General features: G+C 26.7%; 2 protein-coding genes across 6 annotated transcripts in view; one reads left to right on the top strand and one right to left on the bottom strand.

Moving 5' to 3' along the window:
• The window catches only part of LOC142333690 (uncharacterized), a 492,609-nt gene extending 487,676 nt beyond the window's left edge, over positions 1 to 4,933 (top strand). The window contains exons 22-23 of one of the 3 annotated variants that reach the window (XM_075381116.1): positions 2,072 to 2,302; positions 3,221 to 4,933. In XM_075381116.1, the coding sequence (XP_075237231.1) occupies positions 2,072 to 2,302; positions 3,221 to 3,316 (327 nt within the window). In that variant the 3' untranslated portion in view covers positions 3,317 to 4,933. The remainder of the gene's footprint in view (positions 1 to 2,071; positions 2,303 to 3,220) is intronic. The other 2 variants (XM_075381117.1, XM_075381115.1) reach the window with 2 other exon arrangements.
• A 2,709-nt stretch (positions 4,934 to 7,642) lies between these two features.
• Hsepi (D-glucuronyl C5-epimerase) overlaps positions 7,643 to 13,027 on the bottom strand; it is a 289,844-nt gene continuing 284,459 nt past the window's right edge. For all 3 annotated transcript variants that reach the window (XM_075381564.1, XM_075381566.1, XM_075381565.1), the window contains one exon: positions 7,643 to 7,896. In XM_075381564.1, the coding sequence (XP_075237679.1) occupies positions 7,814 to 7,896 (83 nt within the window). In that variant the 3' untranslated portion in view covers positions 7,643 to 7,813. The remainder of the gene's footprint in view (positions 7,897 to 13,027) is intronic.

The raw sequence follows: 13,027 nt of genomic DNA, 5'->3' as shown, positions 1-13,027 counted from the left end.
AGTCCCTACATTTTTCCTGAAACCAAATTGGTCTTCTAACACTTCTACTTTTTTCAATTCTTCTCTACAGAATTCTAGTTAAGATTTTTGATGCATGAGTTAATCCAATTGTTCTTTATTCTTCACATTTATCTGCTCCTGCTTTCTTTGGTATCATGAAAATAACACTTTGAAGTCTGATGGCAACTTCCCCCTTTTCTAAATATTGTGTAGGTGAAGGAGTGAAAAATCACTCCTTCACCTACACTGCCTAGTAATTCTGCCGGTATCCTATCTATTCCAGGAGCCTTTCTGCTGTTCAATTCCTTTAATGCTCTATTAAATTCAGATCTCAGTATTGTATCTCCTTCTTCATCCTCTTCTTCCTCTATAACACATGTTTCTAAATCATATCCTCCATATAACTCTTCATTATGTCCCACTCGCCTATCAACCTTATTTTTTGAGTTATAAATTGGTGTACCATCTTTATTTAACACATTAGATTTTAACTTTCCTCTATGCTCCATATATTTTACTGATGATCATTTCTCTTTCCACCTCTGAACACTTTTCTCTAATCCACTCTTCTTTCACTAATTTGCACAACCTGTTTATAGTATTTCTTAATTGTTGATAGTTCCTTTTACCTTTTTCATCACTAGCACTCTTATACTTCCTACACTCATCCGTCAGCTGTAAAATATGTTCTGTTATCCAAGGTTTTCTTCCAGTTCTCTTTGTTCCACCTAAGTTTGTTTTCTGCTGATTCAAGAATTTCCTTTTTAACATTCTCCTATTCTTCTTATATATTTTTTCCTTATCTTTTTTACTCGGTCCTCTTCCAATGTTCTCCTCAGAAATCTTCTTTACCTCTTTTCCTCTAACTTCTCTAAATTTCACCATTTCATCGGACATTTTTTTTCCAGGTTTTTAAATACCAATCTACATATCATTATCACTAAATTATGGTCGCTAAGTTACTGCTCCTGACTAATGCTTTATAGTCAACAAGTTGATTTCTAATTCTTTGCTTAACCGTGATATAACCTACCTGATACCTCCAGTATCACCCGGCTTATTATGATTTTTAACTGGCTGTTGGCAATTGTACTTCATGCAAAACTCAATAAGTCAATCCTCTCTTTTATTCCTTTTACCCAGTCTGAATTCACCCACAATATTTTTAACATGTCAGTTATTAATTCCAGTTAACAGATTTTTTTTTGAGATAATGAAAGAGTTTAGTTTATAATGTGAAAAATGTTGTTAGAGTAAAATTCAAACCCTGAACTGTATGGATAAACTAAGATACTAGTACTGATACGATTGATTGAAAAGATATTTATGGATTATTAATGAAAATTTTTTATATAAAATCAGTCGCTTTTCTATTTTAACCGTTTTCAAAAAAAAAGAAATGAATTATCTTCCTAATTTTTGTGTATTCAAGTCTCAGTCAACAATCCATCATTTTCAATGTTCATTTTTTATTTCATACCCGAATTTCCTCTGATGGTCTCAGTATCTATTCTTTTTATTTAAATGTAAGTAAAAGATTTTTTAAACAAAATGTTACATTATTTAGATAAACAATTAGAAGAAAATATTTATTTTTTTATCATTATCATTGCTCAGTATCAGATTGTTAGCGTAATGATATATAACCTATTATAATTCTGGTATTTTGAAGCTGAAATTCAAGAAAATAAATTGGAGAACTTAACATTAAAAAACAATAGTGAATTCCAAAGAGCCTTAGCTCATGTTCAATAGTAGTACCTTTACATGTTTGTTTGTTTACATTAATTTTCTTAGGTTTCCCTTCTGAATTTTTTTCTGATTGTATTTCTATACAGACCTTTCCACATTTTAAATAATAAAGAAAAATATAAAACAAAATTAAATTCTAAAAATTAATAAAACTACATGAAAAACATAGAAAATAACACTACTTATATTCTTTAGATTTTAACCTTTTTAAGTCCGTATTAATTTAAGGGTTAATAATATAAGATAATTAATTTTAATTTGATACTGAATATAAAAAGTTTAATTTTAAGGAATTTAAAAATATTTACTTTTTTTATAGTTTGCCTACAATCCAGACGTTCAAGTCAGTTCAATGGTCGGCGGTCGTGTTCTAAAATTGCCGCATATAGGATCACCAGATCAGACTGCAATACATACAAAAGAAGTAGTGACTGATATTCAGCCGAGGGAAGTCGCTGGTAAAACAGAAGTCGTACCTTTATGGGTCGTTGTTCTTTCTGCTTGTGCCGGGGCTATTATATTAATGCTTCTAGTCTATTTATTATACAAGGTTTGTATTTATTTTATCTTTACTCTTAATCGTTTGTTAGGTGTTGATATCAAAATTCCTAAAAACAAAGCGTTTTTAGAATTTGTTGAAAAATGTTTAGTTGTGTTATTTTTTTGTAATAATCTAGGCATTATTATAATGAGTAAGTTACCTCTTTAAAAGAATTTCACATAAATCCCAAACAATAAAGCTTAGTAATGTAGTTTGTGCTAGAAGTAAAATTTCTTAGATCAGCAGTCAATTTTTTTTATGTCAATAGCAATAAGAACAGATGTCAGCTTACAATGGAGTTTATTTATGTTGAATGGTAACTTCCAACTTGACTAATTGTCTTACTGATTGTTAACAGAGAAGTTTCAAATTAAAATAAATCTTTTGATTTAAATTTGTTCAAGTTTTATAAAATAAAATCTGTTTGTTGTTTATTTGTTAATGTTCCCCAAGTGACCGCTATTCCCACGTGATCGTGAAGATTTTACATTGTAATTGTTGTATTAAAATAAAATAACCAGCAAACATTACATGCATATGGTGTTTTCTATATTTTTATAAATATTATAATTATAAAAAATTATCACCGTACATTTGATCATTCACTTCTTGTTTGTCTCTATCATTTATTACTTTTTCCTTAGACAAGGACCGTGGGAATTGTATCAGATGTTGCATTAACTGTGATGTTATACTGAAACCTTCTATTAGCCTACCAGGGGGGAACTGCTTCTTTATTAGGGTTTTTGTGGGTGTGGTAAATGTCTGTCAGACGCTTCAGACTTTCTTCTCAAATAGAAATCAAGTAAATGTGGGTCAGTTACTCTTAAAATCTAATCGGATTAAAGATTAATAAAACAAATAATCTTATAAAAATTTTAATTGTTTTCTATATTTTTTAATTAACTTTTTTTTTTATCTTTTCAGTGCGGTTTCTTTAAACGAAACAGACCATCTGATGCTCCAGAAAAAGAACCGTTAAATCGTAATGGACATTATCAATCTGGCGATGAAGCTTTGTGACCTACAAGTTAGAGTATTAATTTAGTTTACTCAGGTTAAGTTAATATGTATGTATCATATATATATATATATATATACACATAAAAATTACTTTTCTTTTACAAAAATAAAATATATTTTACACATACAGAATACATCCCTTTTAAAATTTAAATAAAAAATTGCATATAAATAACAATAAATGATTGTAAATGTTTTTTTCATAGCACAATTTCTAACAAAGAGTCATCACTTAGGCTGTGTATTTATTTATTTACTTTTTTGTTTATATTTATAATTATATATAAAATATAAAGTTATTTATAACTTATATATGTCAGAATAATATTTCTTGCCGTAGTTTTATTTATATTTATTTACAGATCAGTTTTTTTTTTCATATAAAAGAGTTTTGTTTTTAATGACGACTTATGTTTTGTGTCTTTTTTAAAAATTATATTTCTGCTATGCAATTTTTAGTTTTTCGTTAACATTTTTAAGCTGCTGTTCTAATATAATATTTTTATAGCCATTGATGCTCAGTTAATTTAGTAAAGTTTTTCTGGTGAATATTTATTCTTTGAACCTTTAGTATCTGGAGGTCTTTGTAAAAGTACGGCTAAACTTTTTTTTTTGTATGAAGATGTGAATCTTATAGTATATGAAAAATGTAAAGCATGATCAGGATTCAAACTCAGAACCTTCTGGATGAAAAGTATAGATGCGACCATTCTGCAATGATGGTCGCCATTAACATTACTAAATAAATAAGTAATGAATGCTTTACTAGTAATTTATATTTACTTAATTATAGTACTTGAGTTACTTGTACATTGTATATAAATTTATGTATTAATGTAAATTTATATATTTTGATATTTTCTACATTTTTTTTGTAAATCATGCTGAATAAAAATTATCAAAGACTTTCATATATAGCTCTTTTTTTATAATTTTCAGTTTTATGTTGATAAAAAATACCATTTTACATTTTTAAAACCTTTTTATAATTCCAATAAAACTTTCCCAAAATTATTCTATAAAATAAGTTGTAAGTAGTATTAATAAATACATTGTAAAAAAAAAAACCAGCAGAATCATACAGAGAGGAACTTTGTATAAAAAGAGATTAAGGTTATAAAGTTTACCAATACCAAACTAATACTTTTCTAAAATTTATTATTTTTTATTTTTTGGTTAAATTCACCATTTTCTCTGAGCGTTTATGGTCTAACTTATTTAAACACAATTTTTTTTTTTATTTTCATTAAAAGAAATATTTTTTTAAAGAAATTAGTTTTAAAAAATGCAGTATGTATTTTAATAATTAAACGCCTATTCTTTTTTTTTAAGAATATCAATTAATATATCTTCTTATTACAACAAAACCTTGGGTAAATTAAATTTTATTTATTTAGTTTTTTTATTTTTTTATTTGTAAGATAATAACAAAAGAGTAAGTGGCATATATTTTTTTATATCTTGCCCCTGCCTATAGTCATATTTAAAAAAATCGAAAAAGTAGTTTGCGGAACTACCTTTTTAATTTTAATGTTGAACTCATTATTATGTTTTAATAATAAAAATCTATTATTAAATCATAATAATAAGAAAACGATTCGTAAAAAGAAATATCAATAACTAATGGCAATTTTTTTTTTTTTTCAATAACATTATATTAAGATGTGGTGCCATATTGTTATTGTTATATATATGTTTTAAAAATTATTTTCTAATAATTAAAAATATTTTAGCAAGCAATATATTGCTGCATTTAATATTGTACATATGAATATTTTTTAATATTATGTAGTATTAATATTGATATAAAGCTGTTATTTATTTATTATATATTTAGTTTGGCAGCTCTGTTAATTAATTGTAATTTAGTCTAAAATAATAATATTATTACAATTTGTAATTTTATAAATATTATAATGTAATTAATTAAGAAGAAAATTGAATCTTTTTTTTATAATTTTAATAATATTTTTAATACAGTTATTGTAATTGAAACAAATAATCTGTTAAGCTCTGTAAGTAATTGATGTTACAATTCCATTTTAACGTGTACAGTGAACTTTGTTTCAGTAATAGTTTAGGGACCATTACTTATATTTATCAACTTACAGATTTATATCTGAATATTTATATTAAATTGATAAAAAGTACGCATAGAAAAGTATTAAATACCAGTTGATTCTACATATTAATAATTTAATAAACAGTCGTTTGTATTGACATAACTCGTTTAAATTTTTCACTTCTATTTTTATTTTTCCTAATTAGTACTTAATTAATATTTATTTACATTTTTTCACCCCTCTTGTGTCCCGATTGCTGAAACAATTTGTAAAGCACTGTAAGCAGCAGTTACACACTTTTTCCAACATACACATTATTGGGACCTATTTTGAAACGTTTTCAACTGCTTCATTACATTGGCCATCGTACCATGAGAATTCTTGTATTTTTCATCTTCAAAACAATTTACAAGCAAGGAAGTTAGTAATAATCACCAGTGCCAAATTAGGAGAGTATGATGGATGTTCTAGTGTTACATTATTATTGTAATCGAAGAGTACCTCATTATAGGTACTCTCTGATTAAAATTTATTAGTTTGCACTATTTGTTTCACTCTTTTTTATGGCTGTGATGCATGTAAATAGTCAAAGGTATAAGTAATGTCAGTCAGAGTTACATTCTCAAAGAGTAATGGGTCATTATATAGCTAATCAGTGGGATGAAACGTTTTCATTTGTAGGTCTGAATATATATATCACTTCCATTTCAAAGTGGTTCCCATCCTGATATATATGACAATATATTCAGTTCAGTAAAGAAGACACTGGGAAATCATTTTATTCACATTTATTTTTAGTTAGCCGAGTATCAATTAATTGTTATTTTCAGGAACGATTGTCATTTTTGGAAGCAGCTTATGACCAATGTTAGGTTGCTTTTAACCAATAAGGTATACACGTATGTTTTGAATGTGCCTTACGTTTCATCATTAATAGTTTTAAGATTCAGACCGTAAAGGCAGAGTCATAAGCGGTTGAGAGTTTAAGAGATATTTTAATCTGGTGCTTGCTTGCAGTATTGACCGTACAGGATGTAAGAGGCTGAACAAGAACATCGTTATTATAATCCAGGTGTTTAATATTTTACTTCAATTGTGAATGGCAAACGGTGAACGTGAGTTTATTTAATGAAAATTTATACGTATCATAATATTACAATTAGTTTTTCTTCTGGATGAATCGCCTCCAATTTATACTTTATGTGATTTTTACTAGCAACTTTTTGTAATAAAATTTCATAACTTTCCATTGACATATGAAAATATTTGAAAACCTATCTTCAGAGATGATTATCTGTAAAGATAACAATTTCTATTAACTCAAAGTACTCTTATTTTCTTCAGCCGAACTCTAAAAGAACACTCTTATCAGATTTTCATAGAGAAGTTCTTGTTGATCTGATCTCAGTAAAGGCATACTAACAACTAGAAATAGAAATTTTTACCCTCGATGGTATATCTGAAGGCTTATAATTTTTTAAAGAAAATATTAATCATAATGAGTAATAAGATATGCCTAAATAGTGAATTTATAATATAGATAATTATATGCAATGTTTATTTTTGTAATATTTTAGCGATGATCATTTTTAATTTAATTAAATCATTTTTTTAAATTAGCTACCGCTGATTGTTCCTGATACTTAAAAATAATTATACAATCACATACATCTTATTCTTGCAAAATTTTCTATAGTAGAGCATGTTTTAATAGTTAAGGTTTCATCCAGTTACAGATCTGAGCCATATTAATTTATCATTAGAAAGTAATTTACTAGTTAGTTACTAATATACAGTAGTACCTAATATCAGCACCTCTTCTACCACGTGTAAATCACAATGTTTAAATTACAATAATATGTTAAATCATTACCAGATTGATTTTGTAACTCCAACTGTGTTTTTTTAATTTTATTAAAACAATTATACACAAACACATATATATGTTGAAAACGCTTAATTTGTGAAATTATTATTATCTTACTGTTATAATAATTTAATCGTTACATGAAACAAGTTCTACTGTAAATCTTTTTTAAATACAAGTTTTCTTTTAAAAATATATTGTGACTTAATTAGCTAAAACTAAATTTATTAATTATTGTATAAAAGTATGACCTCTTTAATTTTTTATTCTTATGCTTAGACTAATGTTAAGTTATTGAATATTAAAAAAACTAGAGAAAGGAAATAAAGTTTTTTATAGTTGCAAATAATATTTTATTAATTTTTTTTTTAGAGTAAGAACAGGCAAATAATTGGCAACACTGAGATTTTTTTAAATTTTTATTTAAAGTAATAAATAATTTATGTGCATTTATATTTAAGTAACTTGGTTGTTTTTTTGTCACTTGTTATCAGAACATAATTATGGTGTTTGTTATTCTAGAACGTTGCATTTTGTATTCACTAACTTTAGCTTGAATGCATCGATCTATTTGTTTTTGATGTCGTCATCATCTTGTTCTGACTTCAATCTTCTTATATCCCTTTCTAGAATATTAATTTCTTGTTCATCTAAACAGATACAAACAGCGGTATGTTATATAGATAAATTATCGTACATTTATCACATGATAAAGTATTATTTTTAACAAAAACATTTACTACTTCAGATTTTGTTTTAGGAATATTATTTTTGTCTGTAATAACAAGAAACTACCTTAATATTGATTCATGTTTCATGGCAAATAATGAAGGTATCTCTAGCTAAAATTTTGCTTAACCCACCAGGTCGGTCTAATGATGAACTCATCATTGCAGATCAGCTGATTTCGAAGTTGAGAGTTCTAAGGTTCAAATCCCAGTAAAGGCAATCATTTTTATATGAATCTGAATACTAGATCATGGATACCAGTGTTCTTAGGCAGTCGGGTTTCAGTCAACCACACATCTCAGGAACGGTCAACCAGAGACCGTACAAGACTACACTTCATTTACATTCATAGATATCATCCTCATTCATCCTTTGAGAAGTAATACCTTACAGTGGTTCCGCAGGCTAAACAGAAAAAAGAGAACTATAATTCTGCTTTACCAATGAACCAAGACGTTAAAAATAATTTTTAGAATGTGATAAGTAAGATAACGTATTATATGACTCATAATAAATGAATGACAAGGAATTAACAAGTCAAGTACATTGATATAATATTAAAAAATGCCCATATCACTTTATAATGATTTCATCTAAAATATTTAATTAAATATTATAAGTTTTCAAATAGGATTTTGGTATATACGAGATAGATGGACCAAGAAAATGGAAAGTTTTGAAAGAACTGTCGCCAACTGGTTTATTCTGAAAGTTACTGTACGTGTCCATGCTTGCAAGATAATGAGGAAGAGAGGAACAGAACACAAGTACGTCGAAGGCTTTATATCCCTTTTATCACAGAACCTAAACCTAAAATTTTTATATCCTTCCAGCAAGATTTATCTTCGTCCATCCTCTGAAGCCTTTTTAGTCTAGCAGGAATTCACCTGGTGGGCGTAATGTACACGCTTCCTTCACTGAGGAAGTCGCATACAATAGCCTTCAGCTATTGTATGCGACTAGACAGGGGGGATGACATTTTTTTAGATGTAGACATACACTACATTTAACCTCTCATTCTAATAACAGTAGTTTTGTGTAGCCTCAAAAATTCATTGGTGTCAATAACAAACAGTCCTGTTACATAGTTTTTTTTTTTTAATTTATAGGTTTATAATTGAAAAGGGTAAAAGATTTTGCAGTAATTTTATGTTAAACAAATTAATTGAGATTATTCTATTTCAATTTATTTTTTTCTTTATACTTGTTAAATATTTATAAATATTTAGTCATTTTATAATTATAACTAATCTATTAATTATTCATTTTTATGTAAAAATTATAATATTTTTATTTAATAATTATAATAATATTGGATTGTAATATAATAATTAAATAATAAAAATTTGTAAATATTTGTTATTAGCTGGATTTAATAATGTGTTAATAATTAATTTTATTATGAATAATTTATTATGTAATTGTTAATTTATTATTATTAATTAATAAACTATTAATTATTTAATTTAGTGTTTTAAGTATAATTTATTATTTTTAATTTATGATGTATTATATTATAAAGACTGTTTAATTTTTTTTTAATATATCTTAAATCTTTTTAAAGTAAATTATTATTTTTTAAATAATTATTTCTTTTGCATTTTTTAATATCTGTAATTAAATTCTTATATCACCCTTTAAATGGAGTTTTTGAAACACAAAATGTTCCTAAACCTCCATTATGGGTCTGACTGAATTGTTAATCCATCGTATACTTTTTCAACCCTTAAGATTCCAAGAATGGATGAAGTTGTTCCTTTAGGAACTTTTTAACTTTTCTTACTCGGATCTATTATTTTTTGAAGAAAGTTTTCTCGTAGCAGATGTTTAAGGTGTTCAGTACAAAATCATTGATCAATAATTTACTACTTCCAATCGGGTAAAAATGTCTTCCAGCTGTCTTTATAGACAGGATAGGTTCAGCTGTCTGAGGGAGGAGGGCTTTCAACATCCCTCTAAGAAGTACATTCTCCATAATCAGACTGTCGGAATCCAGTATCTTTCCTATCTGCTACTGCTCTTTAGGGCCAGACCTGCTTTACTTATGAGCACAGCCCTAAGGGGTAATCAGGGAGTATTCATTCCTGTGCTTCTACCGTCTTTGTTTAGATAATTAATACCAACATTCTCGACACAATGTGCCCTCATACTCATTCGTTTGGGGAGCAAAGTCCCCGTGATATTATTGGGGATTAGCAAGCTGAATTCTTCCAGGTACGCTTCGCTGCGCTGCAAGAACCTGTTGCATTCAAACATAGTTTGCCTAGTAGACCTTCCTTGCACAATAATCACATGGTCTCGACGCCCATGTTTACAGTTATGCTTCGATGAAATTGCGACCAGTCAGAAACTGGGTTGGCTCATATTCTGCTTCCCTGAACTTGTGTTAGAATCATCTCTGGAGGTCTGGGATCAGTTTCTGATTCTCTTTATCCATCGTCGACTGATCCCAACTCTCCTCCCTGGTGCAAAAAAGCAATATCTTCGTCTAAGGCAATGCCTCCAGGGCCTCACTCAGGGCAATGAATTGTTACATCGCCTGGAAATGTTAGACCTGATGCATTGTTTGTATAGAAACTCTGTTTCCTCCCTGTTCACTGTGCAATAAAAATGGCTAAAGCACCTACAGGCTAAAATCTTATCCGCCAAATAAAAAAAAAAATTTGCTGAAATTTTTCAGCAATTATACACTTTAAGAATATCTTATCGTTTAAATAATTTTTATGTTTTGAAATCTGTAAAATGTTATTCTTTATTATTATTTGGATATTTATAAACAAAAAATAAAAAGCAATAAAATATTTGTGTTAAATTTTATTTTGGTTAAACGATATATATTTTTAAATTTAATTGTGCCTCAAATGTGAAAAGCCATGAAATGAAATAGCAGCAGGTTAATGTAATACTTTTTAATCGTTATGACCAACCCAATTTTTAATTTAAAAAATATATTACGTGAACATTTTTTTTATTAATTTAAGTACTGTTGAACAATTTTTTGTTTTTATACATAAACATTTTTTATTTATAAGTGTTATTTAAATGAAATGATGAAAATGATTTTTTTTTTAAATTGTTCAATTTGGTGTTTATGTTTTTTTATTTGTTTAATAGAATTAAGTCATTTAAGAAATTTGAAATTAGATTTAAATCTATTATAATTAAACAATTTTTATACTCAAATATGTATACATAAGAATTGTAATTTATAACCTTGATAATACAAAAATATGGAATTTTCTTCAAATTTCTAATTAAAAAGAAACAATTTTTTCATTTAATTTCAATGACCTCCAGAGTGCATTATGGAGATTTTGTATATTTGATCTATTAGTGTAAATAGTTAAGAACATTCTGTATAGATTAAAGGAAAATTGTTTGTAGATGTTAACATTTGAAAAAAAATTTGTATTTATTTTAATATAGTGGCATTGCCTAAATTAGAAAAAAATAATTTATTATAATTGTAAGATTTCCTAAAAGAATATCAATGAAGAACTTGTTTTATTTTAGTGATTTAATTTTCACTCAATTGATTTTTCTTAAAGTATATTCAGTAAGTGCTGCTTTACTGTTTAAATTTTTCACAAATTTATCATATTTTAATCCTTAGAAATTAACATTTTCATTTTATCCAATTTCTGTTGTGTATATTAATCATATTTATTTTAAAATTCAGTAAATTTTTTTTTGTTTTTTTTTTTAATTAATCATTTTTTACATAGAGATTCATGGATTGCACTTAAAATTATCTAATACATAGGAATCGGTGCAAGTAGAATTAATTCATATAATTAATAATAAATATCTCAATCATTTTTATAACACGGTTTTTTATATCTTACTGCTTGTTTCAGAAATAAGATTTCTTTCCCATCTTCAGGTTAAATATAATAATAGATTACAATAAATTTGTTAATCAAGATAAAACAAAAATAAATTTGTGTAATTATTCATAATATATATATATACATACACTATACTTAATTTTATAAATTAACAGAAACAATATTTAATGGTTACCTGTAAATGTACATTAAATATTTGTGTTTAAATGATGAATAAACTGAGATCAGAAGCATTGATAGCCAGTTTATACACTTGTCAATGTACAGTATATCCGTAACGATTCTGCCGTGAACAAGTAAATGCTTTTAATAATATTTTTAATTAATCACGTAATGTAATATTATAAATTATATATCTGATGATAAAAATTTGTTCCCAAAACATATCTATTAAAGAAAAAGAATAGAAAAATACAAGATTAAATTAAATTAAGGTAAATTAAATTTTATGAATGAACTTTTGCTTTTTGCTGAATGTTTAATATAGAAAGAACTTAAATTTAAAATTTGTTTTATATTGGCTCATCTATTTGTCATTCTAGCTAAATATGTGAAACTTTTTTCCTTTCTAGGTTCTATATTTTTCAAAGTATGCACTGTAGAAAACATTAAAACGTTAATCTGAAGCAATAAAGTAATGTACTCGTCTTAGAAGAATTTCATTTTTAATAACTATTAGAAACAATTTTTTTCTTTTTTTTCTAATGAAAATTACATTTTTTATTTGAAATTAATAAAATTCTAATTTCTAATATCATGTAAACATTTTTTTCTTTAAAACTGTATTTCCTGATATATATATATATATATATATATATATATATATATATATAAAACAGTGGAGCAAAATCAATATGACAATTTAAAACTTAAAAATGTACCCTTTAATTTCAAAATGTATACTGACCTGGTACACCATTGTAAAGAACAGTAATTTAGTTTTCAAGATAACATCACACATGTGACCACCATTAGCAGAAAGGCACATCGTCCATGACTTTTCTAAGCCGATCTCTTAGATTGCATGAACTTCTGCTCGGATTAAAACTTTCATCTCCTGTATAGTATGATGACTCTTGGCATAAACCTTTTCTTTCAAATGGCCCCATAGTAAAAAATTGCATGCCGATCGCTCAAGCGAGCATCTCTGAAACAAGAGATAACATGTTGGGGAAACATTTCTCAGATGACTGCCATGGAATTT

The sequence above is a fragment of the Lycorma delicatula genome, chromosome 13, assembly GCF_047948215.1.
Source record: "Lycorma delicatula isolate Av1 chromosome 13, ASM4794821v1, whole genome shotgun sequence".
Lineage (NCBI taxonomy): Eukaryota > Metazoa > Arthropoda > Insecta > Hemiptera > Fulgoridae > Lycorma > Lycorma delicatula.
This window is presented reverse-complemented; position numbering and strand designations above follow the sequence as displayed.